General features: G+C 41.5%; 2 protein-coding genes across 5 annotated transcripts in view; both read right to left on the reverse strand.

Moving 5' to 3' along the window:
* The window catches only part of LOC311035956 (uncharacterized protein), a 96,823-nt gene that overhangs the window by 20,078 nt on the left and 59,539 nt on the right, over window positions 1–17,206 (reverse strand). For both annotated transcript variants that reach the window (XM_084044474.1, XM_084044473.1), the window contains exon 3: window positions 5,378–5,447. In XM_084044474.1, the coding sequence (XP_083900600.1) occupies window positions 5,378–5,447 (70 nt within the window). The remainder of the gene's footprint in view (window positions 1–5,377; window positions 5,448–17,206) is intronic.
* On the reverse strand, window positions 8,633–16,330 carry mbip (MAP3K12 binding inhibitory protein 1). Of its 3 annotated transcripts, none has more exons than XM_084044943.1 (9): window positions 16,208–16,330; window positions 14,350–14,475; window positions 13,968–14,192; window positions 13,270–13,366; window positions 12,825–12,890; window positions 12,381–12,539; window positions 11,798–11,895; window positions 9,025–9,063; window positions 8,633–8,910 (listed from the first exon to the last, which is right to left on the reverse strand). In XM_084044943.1, the coding sequence occupies exons 1-9, from the start codon at window positions 16,325–16,327 to the stop codon at window positions 8,803–8,805; spliced, it is 1,038 nt and encodes a 345-aa protein (XP_083901069.1). In that variant the 5' UTR covers window positions 16,328–16,330; the 3' UTR covers window positions 8,633–8,802. The 3 variants fall into 3 exon arrangements, with proteins under 3 accessions (XP_083901069.1, XP_083901068.1, XP_083901070.1); XM_084044942.1 differs by having other exon boundaries at window positions 8,633–8,913; XM_084044944.1 differs by having other exon boundaries at window positions 8,633–8,913; window positions 14,350–14,448; window positions 16,208–16,319.

Below are 17,206 nucleotides of genomic sequence, written 5' to 3' on the forward strand. Positions count from 1 at the left end.
GTAATATAATTTCTGTTTTGTAAATACATTGGCATTTTGTTTACTGTGCTATGCTTTTATGACTGAAATATTTCACTTCAGTGTACAAGCCTGAGTGTTAATTAAATTTGAGTGTCAAAATGGTCCCGTAAGTGTCTATGATTTACACAGAGTTGAATTAACATTCAGGATTTTGCAGTGTATGAAGAGTACTATAATAATTATTATTATTATTATTGTTATTATTATTATATCCTTAATTACAATTAGCTCCGGACATGATATCCTGTGCACTAGAACAATGTCAGCTTTTGCTGTGTGATGGCAGGTGCATTGCCTTTGTCTGTGGTATTAAGCAGATGCTGATTTTGTGGCATTGGGTACGTGTTGTATAGTAGTCATGTGGCCGTTGTGCAGCAGAGCCCTGCCTGCAGTCCCAGAGCCCAGCTGCCAAAGAGAGGCAAGAAGAGTAAGACGTCATTGTAGTGTGATTTTGTCCTCTCCGTGCAGATGGAGTGTTTTTGTCAGAGCGAGGGCCACTGTGATTGCCTCTTTGCCACTGGTGTCAGCCTGGGATAATATTGCAGGCTGTCTCCTGTACCCCCTCCGGGGACAAAACAGGATCAGCAAAATCCAATTTATTTTTTCTTTACTTCACCAAAATGTAATAATTTGATGGAGACTATTCCTGGTAGTCTGTCAATCCAAGGGACAAAGTCAAAAGACAACCAATATGGCAAGAAATATCCATTGTGGTGCCAACTACTGGCGTGCCTGACCTGGCTTTTAACAAGCCACGGATGGGCAATGAAAGTGGATTGCAGAGCAAAGGCTAGCGATCTCCCAAAACAGAGTTCTAAATTGATGCATGAAAGATGTATGCACACAGATTGCAGATGGGAGAAGCAATGCAGTCCCCTCCCAGTACAACCACGCCCTTCTCATCAGGTGACAAAGTCATCTTTACATTCAAAGTGAGGTTGTGTTTTTATCTAAGAATCCCTGATATGCCTATCTCTGCAATGCTAGATCTGCGGCAGCCTGCCCTTTTAGAATCCTAATGACACTTCAGCAAAGTGTGGCCTGGCTGAGAGAGGGCGGGAGCTGGGAGGCTTTCCCTCAGAAAGAGCTGAGAGCATCTTATCGGAGGAAAAGGGCGGCTAAGAGTGTTGTTGTGATGTCTGACTCCATATTCTTGGGTCATAGATATTCAAGAACCACAACTCCCTCTCCACTCACACTCCCTGTCTGATGCCATAACACATAAGGCAAGGGGTTCCTATAGTCAGCCACCTGTGACTGAGCATCCATGAAGAGAAAGTGACAGGAGAGATGGGGTTGAACTGGGGTTGGTGGATAGGAAAAGTTAGACAAAGGGATGGGGAGAGGCGGCTGAAACATCTTCATGTTCTTGCTGCCTCTCACTGAAAGAGAGCAGAGCAGCTCTGTGTAGCTCCCAATGTCCTCAAATTAACATCTAATAGAGGTAAAGGTGAGGATAAACGTCTAAGCACTGTTAGCCTAGTCTGGGAGGCATTGCGTCGGAGCTTGGACAGCAGGGGCGCGGCCACTGCGTTGTGATTCAAATCAACAGCCAATGAAGAAAAGGGGGCGGGATCCACATGCAGTGGGTGTTGCATGTCAATAGGAGCGACGGAAGCAATTTCCCATTGAGAAATTGCGGCTGCCATTGTTGTGTACTGCTGTTTGCCTCTCGTCTGACTTTTTAGACGAGTTGCACAGCTCTCAGACCGGTAAGAGGCGTGTCCGCTCAGATTCTGAGCGTAAGTTACATCCCGCCCACAAATACCAGGGCTCTGGCCCAAAAGTTCCTCGCCACTCCCGTTTGTATGCGAGAGCTGGCGAAAACTTCTGGGAACTCAGATTACTGTTCCACAGTATCAAATGCTTGAACAACTAGGTAGGTAGGTAGGTAGGTAGGTACTGTAGGTAGGTAGAAGAACAAGAATTTGCAAACAAAGAAAAATCTACATTGATTGCAACGGTTGACTATACTGTACAATCTTGTGACCGGCTACTTAAGTGGTTTACTGAATGCATGCACACCCACCCAGTAATGTTTGTAAACAAGAAACTTGTATTTGAGACTGACTACTCTGCTCACTCAGCAGAGAGGGAGGTGGTTGTTAGGAAGGAGAACAAACTGACCCTCTAAGGCAGGAAGGTAATTGGAATTACTGACAGCGGATTGACTGAGTGTTTGGTGTTACTGGTGGTACTGACAAAGTGGAAACCACAGGGATTGGACTGTTGCAGTAGGAAATTGGACAACGGAGTTGGAACATGGACGAACAGACTTGTAAGCTTGGCATTCCCCTTATGTGGGGCTGCAGTGGCTCAGGGGGTAGAGAGGCCCTCTGGGAGCCGGAAGGTCCCAGGTTCAATTCCCAGCTCCTCCTAGATGCGTGTTGAAGTGTCAATGAGCAAGCCACTGAATCCCTAACTGCTTTAGATGAGCTGGTGCCTTGCATGGTTGCCTGCGCAGTTGGTACTGCATGATGCGTAAGTAATAGTGTTCCACTGTTGCAGTCTATGTGTGAATGGGTGAATGTGAAGTGCATAAGGTGCATTTGAGTGTTCTGAAAAAATAGAAAAAGCACTAGAAATGCAGTCCATTTACAATGCCATCTGTCCATTTTTCTCACTTCAGTCTTCTGTGTTTTCCCCCCAGGTCAACTCCCACTCCACAGCCTCCTAGACCAAGACAACACTGGCTCAGTGTCCATGAGCATTGCAGCCACAGCCCTTCCCACTAGTCCTCCCCCACACACACCTTTAATAAAACTTGTTGCTTTGCACCTCAAAAACTGTCTCTATTTCATTCTCCATGGCCAGGTGCCACAGAATGAAGAGTGATTGAGTGTAATACTCCACTCCGCTGTATATACAGCACAAGTATTGCAATGTGAGGGCCAGATAGACAGGGTAAGAGAGCTCTAAAGGCCTAAATGAGGTGAGGGGTAAGTAGAAGTGTACAGTAGGGGGTATGGTACTGTAGGAGAGAGGGGAAAGGGCGGCGGGGGGCTTTAAGCGGTGCCTGGGCCAAACGTATGAGGGTTTGGGGTTTAAGTGTCTCATCAGCATCCAGCTCAGGTGCTGCCGGGGACCACGCAACTAACTATGCCCCTGACTTGATTGTAATTGCCTGAATTCTGCTCCCGCTGCTCAATCCTGGCAATATCACAGACACATTTAACTCCAGAGAGCCTGGGGACTGCAGGGGCCACGGTGCACAGAGCAGCTGACTGGCTCTTATTTCAAGCTTCTCTGCAGCAGGGGGATTGCTCTGTTCCACTATTCTGGGTGGAGTGGGGAGGGGTGTGGTTGGAGGGTGTCACAGGTGCATGCCCCTCTCTCCCTGGGTGTTTGTACAAACAAGTTCAACAGCACTGAGATGTACTAGCAGAGTAGAGGCATGGAAATACACAGATAATTTGCTGTGTAACAACTGCTTAAATATAGCTGTTTTATATAAAAGGTTGGAGTAAAAAAAACATGATTCATGACCCTAGTTTTGCCAGCCAGCTTTCACCATGTCACATTCCCAAGGAAGCATACTGGGGCCGTTACTGTTCCTTCTACATTAAAAATAAGAAAGCAGCCAGTAACTGCATTTTGTTCTTGTTTGCCGATGACTTAGCACACATGATCTGAGGCGAGGAGAAAATGCAAGTTGAGGAAGCCTTTATGGAATACAATTTGTTTTAACTTTACTTCCTCTCCTCCAAATGTTTTAACAAACAAATAACAAACTGTCATTACACCTTGGTGAAACAGAATCCATTCTTTTTGGGTCCAAATATACCCGTAGTAATGTAAATGCAAATGATGTCACGGTCAGAGTTGACGATAGTAATCTCAAGCAGAGAAGAGGTTACCAATGTGGGCTTTGACAACAAACTGACAGGTGAAAAAATTGCATCAAAAGTGATCAAGAAAGTCAAACAACAAGATTTTTGGGCAGGATTTCCTATTTTGTCAACAAATGTGCTCTCAAGACTCTAGCTGGAGCCCATTCAATGCCATTTTGACAATGCTTGCACCTCTTGGTTCTCCAACATCTCAATGTCACTAAAAACTAAGATTCAGACCTCCCAAAACAAACTGATACGACTACTTCTCGGCCTTAAGCCCATGACATACCTAATTCCAACACACTTTGCTAGTTTGGGATGGCTCAGGATAGAAGAGATGGTAAAATAGGATTGGTAAATAAGATAGTCAAAGGGACAGTGCCCTCATACCTGACTAACTACTATTCCAAAGTGAGTGACACCCACAGCCACAACACTAGAGGGATCCCCATTCCCATGATCTGGTACAACCCAAATTTAGAACAAAAATGGGAAAATTCTAATTCTACTACCGCCACCAAAATGTGGAATGCCCTGACACAATCCATTAAAAGATGTGAATCACTGGTTTCTTTCAAAATTGTCCTGAAAAAACATCTACCCCCACAAGGAGAGGTAAATGTAAATTCCCATCGAAAAGAGGTACCATTCACTGCCACCATTTTTCCTTTTTCTCCTTTGTACACAGTGTTTTGTATTATTTGTTGATGACATGTATTATTGTGTACATGTTTATGCTATGTTGATGAATTGATAGGAACAATGGAAAAAAAGTCCCCAGAACATTTTTGTCCTTTTAGCCTTACGTCTGACTACCATGTGCTGTTTACATTTCTGACTAATAAAGTCAATCAATCACATGCAAATTAAAATCCAAAAACATACACATGATCTACTGCTATCATGGTATGCATTCATGTAATCTATCGAGCCCCCACTGCCAGAGGCAAAAACAAAGACATTTATTTATTCAATTTATTCATTTTTTTAACAAATGGGTTCACAGATTGACATTTGTGAAACTCATTGTTATTACTGTAGCTATCTATGATGATAATTTGGGGTTGACATTTTTCCAAAGCAATTTCAAAAACAGAACAAAATCCTCCATGGGCGTCTAAATTGATACCACAATCAATGTCAGTACACTACACTACATTAAGTGCATCAAAGGGATAGTTCACCCAAAAAAATCTATCGAATTAGTCACCCCATGGAGACTTGAATTCATGTATATTTTTTTGTTTTTGCCACATTCCTAAGTCATAATTTGATGACCAGGTAGGCAGCGGTTCCGGTAGGAGACACAAAGAAGACTCTGTTTCTCCTACCGGAACCGCTGCTGGTCATCAAATTATTGGCTTAGGAATGTGACAAAAAGCAAAAAAATATACATGAATTCAAGTCTCCATGGGGTGACTAATCGATAGAAAAAAGTCATTTTGGGGGTGAACTATCCCTTTAAGTTGCACATCAGTCCATAACAAAGCACAAAAATATAAAAAGTATGTAGTTGCACTCACGTTATCTTTCATTCCTGCCATTTGTGATTGACAGCTCTGAAATGAAGTGTCTCCCTCTTCCCAGATAGGGCTGTATACAAAAGGAAAAAGAATACACCAAAGATGAAAAAAGAACAGAAATATATTTGGCTGTAGACAAAATGTAAAGCCTTCCGGAAGTTGTAGGTGGATTGAGTCACAAATGTAGTTCAGAGAGTGTAAGAATTGACCCATTTTTGCACTCCCAAGAGATAAAGAACACTCCAGATTTTACAGTGTAGGCCTGCTTGTAATGAAGAACAAGCATCCAGCCAACAGGTGGTCTCTAGAACCCCACCACTCAGGACAGGGTGAGGGGGAAAAAAACTGCCATGGCAAAATGTGTCAGAATCTAATGTTCTGCAGAGTGAAAAGCCTGTTTTCCATCTTTTGTTCCCAGCTACAGATTCAGCCTTGTTCCTCATTGTTCATGGCACAAACGAGCAACAGTTTTTTTTGACACAGAGCCACAGACGAATAAAGACTGGGGCTGACTAGTCACAGGAAAGAGGTTTCTTTTTGGAGGGCCGGAGCCCATTAAGAGTTTGAGATATGAATGGATATGAATCCTCTCCCTCGACCTAACCCCCCCCCCACCCCACCCCCGCCTTCTAATGCAAAGGGGACCCTTACAAGAGGAACATCTCAGTGGCTTTATGCAGAGGTTCCCAAGCTACATAAGAAGAAATTGTGGAGTGGGAAAGATTGATCGACAGACAAGACTTTAGAGTCACTATGGAAGTGGCTTGTGGTTCATCTGAAAGGGCATACTGTGCCCAACCAACCGTAGCACAATTACCAACTGATACTACTGTTGACATATGGACTTTGGAATCTTGAACTTAAAATGGCAGCGTGGGAGAAACACATTGAATATATAACGGCATCACTCGTATCCAAGGAAATGCAGGAACTTCAAATTGCTTCGCATTACACAGACGACGTATAGCAAAGCAGCTTTGATGCTTCACTCCAGGAAGTTGAAAACATACTGTCATTGTGCTCATTTAATCAAATAGGCAGGGTAAAGATAATGAGATATTTAGCGAGGAGAGACTTTGCACAGACGGTACTCTACACACTCAGCTCAATGGGCAGATGATGGGTGGATCCTGGTGAGCCAAGGCTCCCAAAAATACAGCCCTTTGTTCACCCCCATAATCCATTTGTTACACTCAGACCAATTTGTTCTCATTAACCCTCATATGGGCTGCCTGTCTCTGAGACAAAAAATTGCAGTGAACAATATGCAGCCCCCTTGTTCACAATTGCCATGGCTTTCGAGTACTAACCCCCTCGCTAGTGTGCGCTGCAGCCACTATTACCCAAAAAGTTCTCTATGAGGAATAGGAGAGACAAATTCAAGAGGTGCACCTGAAAAGAGGAAAAGAAAAACTTTCTCCTTTACACAAGGACAATCTTCCAAAAAAAAACACACAATGCAAGGTCTTCCATTGTACTCAGGTCACTCAATCAATCAAGTCTATGAAAAATCTCGATGTGAAATACCATGAGGAACAGTAAAATGTAGGAACAGGTGTCATAGTAACGGCATCACTCATAGTTTTGTCACAAAAAATCATTGCCAAATTCCAGGTATTATCATTGCCCTTCTTGTAACCTTTTTCATGAAAAACAAGACAGCCTAATGACTAGAAACAGTAAGATAGTGATAATAGTATGTTTTATTACAGAAAAACATTTCAGAATCGTTCAAAATGAACACACTAAACATTAAGAAAACAAACTTTGTTTTTGGTTACAAATACAAAATGTACACTGAGACGAACATAACATATTGGTGTACTTTTTGATGAAAACAGAAACTTGCAAATCTTGGTATAACTGGCAGAGTGAATGTTATAAACACAAAAGTATCCAGTTTTTGTAACATTTCTTGGGCCTGTACTCAACAGAATAAACTGCAATCCATTTACTGTTACAAAAACTAGTTGCGAGAATCATTGCCTCCTCAGCTCCAAAACATACACATTACCCCTATTTCGTAAGCTTGGCTATTACCAAATTAACAACCTCTATCTAAGTTGCTCAATTTGTATATGGTTCCTTAAACAAAACACTCACCCATTTTTTATGAATGTCTTTACCCCAAACAAGCAATTCCATAGCTACTCAACACGAAAAGCATTCCAGCTTCAGCCCCCTCAATCACAAACTACTTCACCTCAATTTTGGATCACTACAGAGGTGCCAATACATGAAATTCACTTGCTACCCAATTAAAACATTTCTATTAACAAAATCTCAGAAAAATATCTTGCTATATTAATAGCCTAATATGACCTCTGTTCCAATTTTTCAATTAATATTTTTTTTACTCTTTTCTGTCCGTTTTAATTGTTTTGATGTCTGTCTCTTAATGTCTGTGTGCAGGCATGTTTGAATTCATATCTCAGAGCAATGATGTTATAGGGAATTCCATCTTTCAAGCCTCTTGTGGCTTTTTGGGGCTCCTATTGCATGTTTCTTTTTAAATGATTATTCATGTGTACTGTACATTGTTTCATGCTGTTCATATTTTCTTAATAAAAATGAAACACTGCACAGAAATAAAAGACTGGACACTACTGCCAGGGTAATAGGGTCACAGATGTACTGGGAACAGATAACTAAGAAAAATATTTTTTAATAAACTGAAATAGTGCAACTCAAGTACATCACATTCAGCTATTAAGTTTTGACTGGCTCTATGCATGCATGCTTAAAATACCAGAGTTTACCGGGCAAAGTCCTATTTAACCACTTAAACCCACATGCTGTGAGCTTGTAGATCTGCTATTTTCAGTGAATGTTCCCCCCAGAATAAGGATGCTATAGGGTTCAAGTGGTTAATGTAGGTTTGCTGGGTCTCTGATGTATTTTCCCAAACAGTCTCAGTGATTAGATAATTTGTTATAATGACAAACATCAGGGGAGATGATTCACACTCAGCAGTCAGGCAGACAAATCAGGTGCTCCATCTGACTCACTTCAATTACTCACACAGGTCAACTTGTGGTCAACTTGAGGTCAACAAAGAATTCACCCCAATTGTGCATTATTGTAGATTGCTGTTGTGTAGATTATTCCTTGTGGAATGCACACATTCACAGAAGACCACCCTATCAAAGCATTCTAACCGGATTTATTTGTGCTAAAGCGAACACACATAAATGGCCAATTAAATGCACAGCATGATTAACATTGAACAACTCCAGTGAGTGATTAGAACACAGGTTAAAAAAAAATCTGGTTTGTTTTTTTGATGTCACTTAACACAAATTCAGAGAGCATATTGTTCAACTGTGTACATTATCTATTTTCTTTCTTCTTAATACAGCTGTGTGTGTGTGTGTGTGTGTGTGTGTGTGTGTGTGTGGTGTGTAAGCTGGAGTGCATGTCAGGTGTTAGAGAGGACATTCGGTTCCATATCCTGGTCCAAATTCGTTCACCCGCTTCAGTAGTGCTGCTTTCGCTGCACTGATTTTCCCATCCAACTCTGTCAAACTGCAGGCCTGCTGGGACATGGTAAAACCAAACAAATTCTATCATAAGATCCCTCTGTGTTGACAACAAAAACACACATGAAGGTGCAATCCTGATGTAATGCTGTGGCAGAATTTACAAACCTGAGCAGATGATGTCTTAGGTCGCTTGTGAAGATAACTCTGCAAGAAATGAGAAATACAGGTTCATAGGGGACATACAAAATTCATTAGATTTTGATTGAAGAAAAAAAGGTTCTTATATAGTTTAAAACACTGCACAATAATTATGTATCATTCTTAACACATCGGGTGCCAGCATTTTTTCATAACAACTTACCGTGGGTGCCAGCATTCTCCCCATTGACTGCGCTTTGCTGTTTAAAGTTTCCGCATGCGTTACAAGCAAATCCACGCAAAAAAAAGCATCGATTCATGTTCTGCCATGAGCCTGGCTACAGGCTGGAACCATAACATTCCACTCGCGGGTTACAACGGGGGGGGGGATCGCACATCGCGCATGACCGTTTTTCCCCACAGGAAACAGATTTGGAGATATAGGCGTTTCAAAGTAGGAAATAGACAGGAAGCGGATCGGGGGGAAAAAAGTGTTTCCGGTGAGCGATCTGGCACTTCCTTCGCAGGATTACAATGGGTGCTCCCAGAGCTGCTCTAGCCCCGCCCGCGCGGAGAAAAACGAAAAAAACAAAAAGACTGAAATCACGGTTCAGACCGTGTTCGGCACCGAAGCTTCGGAACCGCCACTATGTAAACACACGGTTCAGACCGTGTTTGGCACCCGATGTGTTAATTAGCAGATTACCTGACTATTTTCTGTAGAATGGCAGCAGATTTTTTATGTTTTATTTAATTAACCTTTATATATACACACATGTAATCTCATTGAGACCTGAAGTCTCATTCTCAAGAGAGACCTAGTTCGGAGAGCAGCAACAATGTACTGTCTTAAAAATATTCATGTATTTTGCTGGAACAAAGAGTAGCAGAGGTTTCTCCATAGACAGATTTCCGCGCGACGTCATCACAGAGCAGAATGCGCAATCTGCGCATGCCCGGGTGAAGGCGCGTTCGAAAATACAGCCCTGAGCGGCAGTGAGCGCACTGGCCAATACAAACTAATAGGCGAGTGTGCTCCGGTGCGTAATTTCCAAACGCACCCATAGGCTTCCCCCCGCAGCTGCGCGGTCATATTCCTCTCATGTTTACTAACAGGAAACCTCTCTATAGGGACCCAACATTCCAAATCATCTGATGCAGTACAACCTCATTAATTATTTTTGTTTTCAAGTCGTTCCATGATTAGCTAAGGAGCCACTTATGTTTAGGTGCTGAATATACTGGGTGCTGGGAACATGGGCCAACTGTGTTAAGCACTTTAGCATGCACTGAAACTATTTTCATAAAGTGTGGGGGGAAAAATGGTACTCTGGATATAAAAGAACCTATCAGTTTATTCAAAGACACTCGACTTCTCCTGCTCTGCTCACACAAACATACAGTCAAAAGCAGATGGAGAGCAATAAGCTCATAGAAGTGGTACGCCATGCTCACAGTTGCCAGTGTGAGGAGACAAGGAGCAGCACAAGGATAAATAATTCAATTACAAATGCAATGGATAGACTGCTTAAGACAGGAATTCATAAAATCATTTAGGTCTGCATACAATTTTGGACAATCTAAAAAGAATTGTATTGGTTATAGTTCTAATAGGCAATCAACTGTGAATTTCCCAAGTGAGCTCTGAGGCAAATAACACTCTGCAATACTGCCTGAGTTAATCATCAACAAATTCCTGGTGGTTCAAACAGAAAATGCTGACCAGTGTCCACAGCATCCTGAGTTTGGTTGTTGGTTTGAAGGTTCTTCGGTTACTTTAAAATATATCTTCTGAACTTTTCATACAAGGGCTGACACCAAAACATGTTTTTTGCATGATTTGTTTAGCTTATTTTGTGTCACTAAGTGTTCTAAAGGACTTGTATTCTTCTTCTCTTCTTCTATATTTATCCCAAGTTAGTCGTTATGGCAATTAATTCCTCCCTACACATTTCTGTGTTGCCTGTGCTATTTGTACCCTACAGGCTCACCGGCCATTGATGAGACCCCACCAGGAGGACGCAGCGCCTCCATCCTACTCCTCCCGTTCAACACCACCAGGCGACAGCCACTGCCCCAGTCCGTAGGAGTTGCTAGTGCAGCGATAAATCATCCTACACGCCCAGCTCCTATCCCCCAAACACGGCCAACTGTGTTCGTATAGACACTCGGCCAAAGCGGATGCACTGCGGTGGATTCAAACCCCTAGGGTGCGTCTCAGCCGGTCCTTATCCTGCACTGTCCTCGCTCCTCTATCCTCACTCGAACAAGAAGCAGGCCCGCCATTTTGGCGAGTCACAGACCATGCCATGTCTCTTATTCCTGCTCCAAGGAGCAAGGAGTTTGAATTACACCATAACTAAGGACTGTTCTTTCATTGCCATCAATGAGGTTTTTTAATGCGTCTAAACAGAATCATTAAGTTGGGTGTGGGACTCAGCTGTGTTGTCATCAGAAATGGACATAATTTTGCAGGGAATACTCATCCTACTTCTCTAAACAATATTTCTTTGTTTCCTCTCGCCTTGTTTTTTCTCCATGCATTTTTGGTGGGAGGGACTAGACCTTATATGTAATATCTAAAATGTTAGTATTAGACAGATCTCCAACATTTTAAACACAAATCTGTTTACCCACTTACTTTTGTATATTCATTGTTGATACAGTTTTTATATTTCTCCACCACACTTGTACAGGGATTACAACTAAAGCTCAAGTGCCTTATCATTAACAAGAGGACCTTGTTATGGGTAGTGTTACAACTGAAAATACTACATCCAAGTCAAACCAACAAACTTACAGAGGATTGAAAGTACTCTGGTGAGAGTCCCTCCAGTTCCAGAATACGATCCTCAAGCTTCTTCAACCTCTGGTAGACACTCAATGGGACTGGACCCGCTAGGAAACAAAACAGTAGTTGAGGAGACTCAATCATAATTAAATAGCCAGTGTGACAAAACACAAACTAAACTTCCTTACCTAAGTAATAGCAATTCAAGAACGTTTGTTCAAATGAAACCGGTTATCGACCAAATGGAAGGTGAGACATTTTGGAAAACTCAAAGAGACAATCAAGATCCAACATTACAAGAAAGCTATAGCACAATAAAAATATGTTTAAAAAAACAGCCCAAAATAATTATATCGTGACCAATTAGCTGAATGGCATGGCAACACCATCTAAGTCATGCGCAATCTAATTTATTGTATACATTTTGTAGGAGGTAAAGTATTGCATAAAATGGGAAACAGCCTTAATTTCCAAATAAGCCGTAAAATACACAGCAAAGCCTGTAAAATTGGGTCCCATCCATCGATAGTTTATTCAATTAAAAAAAAAAGAAAAAGAATCTCGGAAAGACCCAAGCTGATTTACTGCTGACCTGTTGGGAGCTTTAGATGAGTCTCAATGTTTTGAAGGCGCTCCTCTATGGCAGAGTTTCCACAGTCTCTGGTCACCTGTCCCCTCTGCAGCTCCCCGGTCTCCCCCTGGCCAACCCCACCGCGCGTCTGAGGCCCATACGTGTTCACTACCCGCGTCACTGTCCAGCCAAGGCACACGAGACAGGCAAACCAGGATTGCAAACAAATGTTATCTTTAATCACACACTGGATAACAATAAGTCATGATATATGCCCTAACATCTGTAAATCCCACCCCACACACACTAGCGTCAGTTACAAGGTAGGGTTGTACACATTGCTTTTCAGGTTTATAGTTAAATGGACTATATGATTCATGTCTTCACATTTTTTTAAAGAAAAGAAAAGAAACATCTGATTCAGACTTATAAGGTTTTCCAGCATCATCGGCTTAATGTGCTTACCTTTCACATGGCTTCTAAACCCTGGGTAAGGTGTGAATACCGCATCTGTTCTGGCACAGCTGTCTTCTACATAAGAAAAATTGGGAGGGAAAAAATGTGTTAAACCTCAGTTTAGCATGCACTAGGCATTGGTTGAATTATAAAGATTGTTCTAATAATAGTTAATAACAGCTCTAGTGCTTAGAAGGCCCCATCAGTCTTTAATTTGAGCCAAATGTACAGTTAGGATGTCCTGATCTTTATCATTGTAAATCTGTGAATTTATGTTTTTTTTCTGGACCCATGAAGGTTTAATTTTTAGGCTCTGTGTGTAAGCTATTTTAGCCTCACTGTTAGAACAGTTCAGCCTGACCTCTCGTCTGTGGAAATCAGCACTCTCCCAAACATTGGCAATCTGTGTGCAGGCTCCCACTTCCACCCTCCCCCACCTCATTCCCATTCTCACCCTGATTGCAGTCGATCACGTTGCAAAACTCCCGCACATTGTTTTCATTGATCTCCATCTGCTTGCGCTCCATAAATGCAGATATTCTTCGGTCAATCTGGATGTTGGAATGGAGGGAGGACAGAAAAGGAGCAATGACATACAGTGAATTCATGAGCTGTTGATAGATTGATTTTTAAAAAGCCATTTAGTGGTCAAGACAAATCAATGGCGATGCATGGAAATTCACATTTTGTAGGACGGAAAAGATGTTCAAAATTATTCCCAGTAGCCTGGCAAAAAAAGATTATGCTTGCCATCCGGCATCATCAAATGACAAAGCAGTGTTTGCTTGGCTACCAAAATAAATGCACAACAGAATAGGACTCTCGTCCTTCATCCACATGCAATCGCAAAGTAATGAGCAACCACTTCATAGTCCATCAAGGGCCTGGCCATCTCTCAAAGCCCTCCAGCAATATGGTCTGCTTTACCCAACCAACAGCACTGAAGGACCCCATCATTCTCTGCTAAACTCGCTTATCAGGTCTCCATCAAGCATTTGATTCACTGCAACACTTCATCTGCACATACTTGGTGGGCAATTACTTATGATTATTCATTTGTTTGACAGAGAGTTAAGAAGAGCGCTCGAAAAAATGTCACTGCCCGAGCAGAGCAGCCTGATGTACGATGACGATCACATTACAGACCCTCACCTCTGACTTGCCTGCTCGGATCTGCACTGTCAGGTCATCAGCCTGCAGCTCGCTCTCATCCGCCTCCAGGGTGCTTCGGCAAGCAGCGGGAGGATGGTGCCGAGTCTCGCCGGTTACTTTCTCAATGTGTGACGCTTGGACAACAGTGTTGTTTGGCATGTTGTGTTCTACTGATGATGGCTTGTTTTCTGCATCCACTAGTGCCATGAGGCTTTCCTTAACAGCCTGGAAAAGCAAAAATATGTTTTTTAAAAAGTAACGCCATACAAATGTTTCCCACAATTTACTTATCAGCTTGAATTATAATTTTGAGTCATGACAATATTAACAGAAAGCTTTGAAATTCCCAATAATTGTCTGTGCCATATTGTCATATGGTTACCTGTAGTTTGGAGATGTGTTGTTGCACACAGGTGTAAAGAGAAGCAGTTGAAGCAGTTGAAGCAGATGACACATCCACTGCATCAGTATTCACGTGTATCTTCAAAGCAGCATCATCAAGTTTAAGCTTTTTTTTTTTTTAAAGAGAAACAATCAATGTAAGGCCCTTTGTGTCGATTTTGGTTTGTGACCAGAATATAATTTACAAACGAGAGCAGATCAGTAACACTGTAAAGAACTAATTACAACAAAAGATCGACCACTACAACTAAATCGAAAAGAAAATTGGTAAGAAGCGTTTTTTCTTTTGTTGAATGAAAACTCATTACTGTTGGGCAACAGTGTAACATTTTCTATTTAGAATCGCGACAATGAAGATAAAAAGCAGTGTTGCCACTATCCCCTACGGCAGTGGTTCTCAAACTTTTTCATGTCAAGGACCCCCAAAATGATATGTATTTGGCCGCGGACCCCCATTTCAAAATATTTTGTTCCAGGGACCCCCAGAAGCAAAGATTTTAGTTAAAAATGTTCTCTTTAAAATATATATATTCACAGATTTGCCCACATTTTCATGATTTTTCAATGCTTGTATATCTGCTATTTTTGAATAGCCAAAGTATAAAAGGTCATAATTATTCTGATGCTATATTTACACATTTTGCTGGGTACCCCCTGGAACCCCCTCAAGTACCCCTGGGGGTCCCCGGACCCCACTTTGAGAACCAATGCCCTACGGAACCTCTCCCTCCGCTGTATAGCTTCGAGATGAGGTTCCTCGTTTGTCGGTGCCGTTTTAGCAGACATTGTCGCACATTTTCCACTTTACATGTTTCTTACCCCTTTCTGCACATCGTATCCAAAAAGTAAAGGTTTTCTGAAATGCTCTCAGATGTTTTAAGTTCTAGCGCACAATAAAAGCTATCCAACGAGTTGAAAAAAGTATTTAATTCGCCTCTCTCCTTAGCCGGTTCCATAATATTTTGAATTAAAAGATGCAATTCAACATGTGACCAGTAGGGGAATCAGTAATGTATTATCGGCGGGGGCAACTTCCGGGTATGCCTTAAAAACATTTAGGAGAGAAGCTATTTAAACGCTTTTTTCAACTCGTTGGATAGATTTTATTGCGCGCTAGAAGTTAAAACATCTGAGAGCATTTCAGAAAAGTTTTACTTTTTGGATACGATGTGCAGAAAGGGGTAAGAAACATGTAAAGTGGAAAATATTCCTAACAAATGTCCTGCTAAAACGGCACCGACAAACGAGGAACCACATCTCGGAGCTATACAGCGGAGGGAGAGGTAACGATTGGAGCTATGTTGCCACATTTTGTGAGAGAAATAAGCAACCAGGTCTAAGAAAACAAGCCCAAAAGCTGCAACTAGGACACATGAGCACTTTAAACCTTTTTTCAAGTATTTGAAAATATCCGATCTACAAGCTCACATGCGCAGCTTTGTGAGCTTGTAGATCTGCTATTTTCAAAAACTATTGCAATAAAATGTGGAATCTTTTTTTTTTTTAAACATTCCAACATGTCATCACAAATGCTCCCTGGCACAAAACGTCTTCATGAAAATATTTGAGAACCACTGGTTTAAATATATATTTTTTTAAATTGGCAGCAAGCCTAAATAAGCAAGTACAATCTGGAAACAGGCCCAAAAAATGCAACAACCAATATTTACCAGCAACATTGCAGACAAATAAGCCCAACGTCGCTTATAATAAGCCGACATGGCAACACAGATAAAAAGCTATGCTATCAGCAGCTAAAAACAATAGCAGCTAAAAACAATAGCATCAGCAGCTACTAATACATCGTGATATACCACAGAAACCTGGAACAAACCAACCTCTTCACTTAAGTCTCTCAACAGGTTCACAATAGTGCACACACAGTCCTTAAAGTTATCATGTTTGATCGCGCTAGTTGTTGGAGCAGCATTTCCAGGGAGCTTCATCTTCTCCGCCATAGTATTTCCGCATTTGTAGAAAGGTGGTATTTGATTGGTTGGCTTGCGCAGTGAACCGGGCAGTGTTGCCAGGGCTGCTTATTATAAGCGATTATGGCTTGTTTTTCCTGTAAAGTTGCTTGTAATTTGGTAGTTTGCGGGTTGCGGTTTTTTGGGCTTGTTTCTAAAGTGTAGTTGCTTATTTGGGCGTGTTTCGTGATGTTGTTTAAACCAGTGCTCAAACATTTTCATGTCACATGGACGCAAATGATAATACATACCAAAAGAATACCATAGGTCATAGGATGTATTTTATCCCCTTAAATAGGATCCAATTGAGAATACTGAACTACTGAAAGTAGTAGCTTGGTTTTTCAGGTGCAACAAACATTTCCCACTCAACAATTGGCTCTTGGAAATAGAGAAAAGTCACTCACAGTTCATATTAGAACAGCTTTCAAACTGTTGGGAGAACACAAGGTGAAATATATTTTATGGATAAGATTAACTATTGGCTGCCACTGCAGACTAAAATACTCTTGAGCCAACAGAAATAGCTGCCTATTCTATTGTAGCACATGTATTTGTATCTATGTAGCTGCTGCATCTACCCACCAAGCAATTATTAAACAACCTGATGTATTGCAAGTTTGTGATACAGGCTTTTTATATATATACAATTAGACTTATGAAAGGGATAATCAGAAATAGCTACTACTAGATTAGATTGACTCAAGCGTAAGGTCTTTACTCACATTTAACTGCATGCTCCATCATTTACTTTTTTTTAGTAGCAAACAAGAGAAAGAATGGTCACTCAATTATAAGAACACTGTCCATCAAACTAGAGGTGGCAGTGTGAGGCAGTGTATTAGGATGGGAACCTGGCTACAATGGCGT

Source organism: Gymnoscopelus microlampas (genome assembly GCF_963454915.1).
Source record: "Gymnoscopelus microlampas genome assembly, chromosome: 20".
In the NCBI taxonomy this organism is placed as follows: Eukaryota; Metazoa; Chordata; class Actinopteri; order Myctophiformes; family Myctophidae; genus Gymnoscopelus; species Gymnoscopelus microlampas.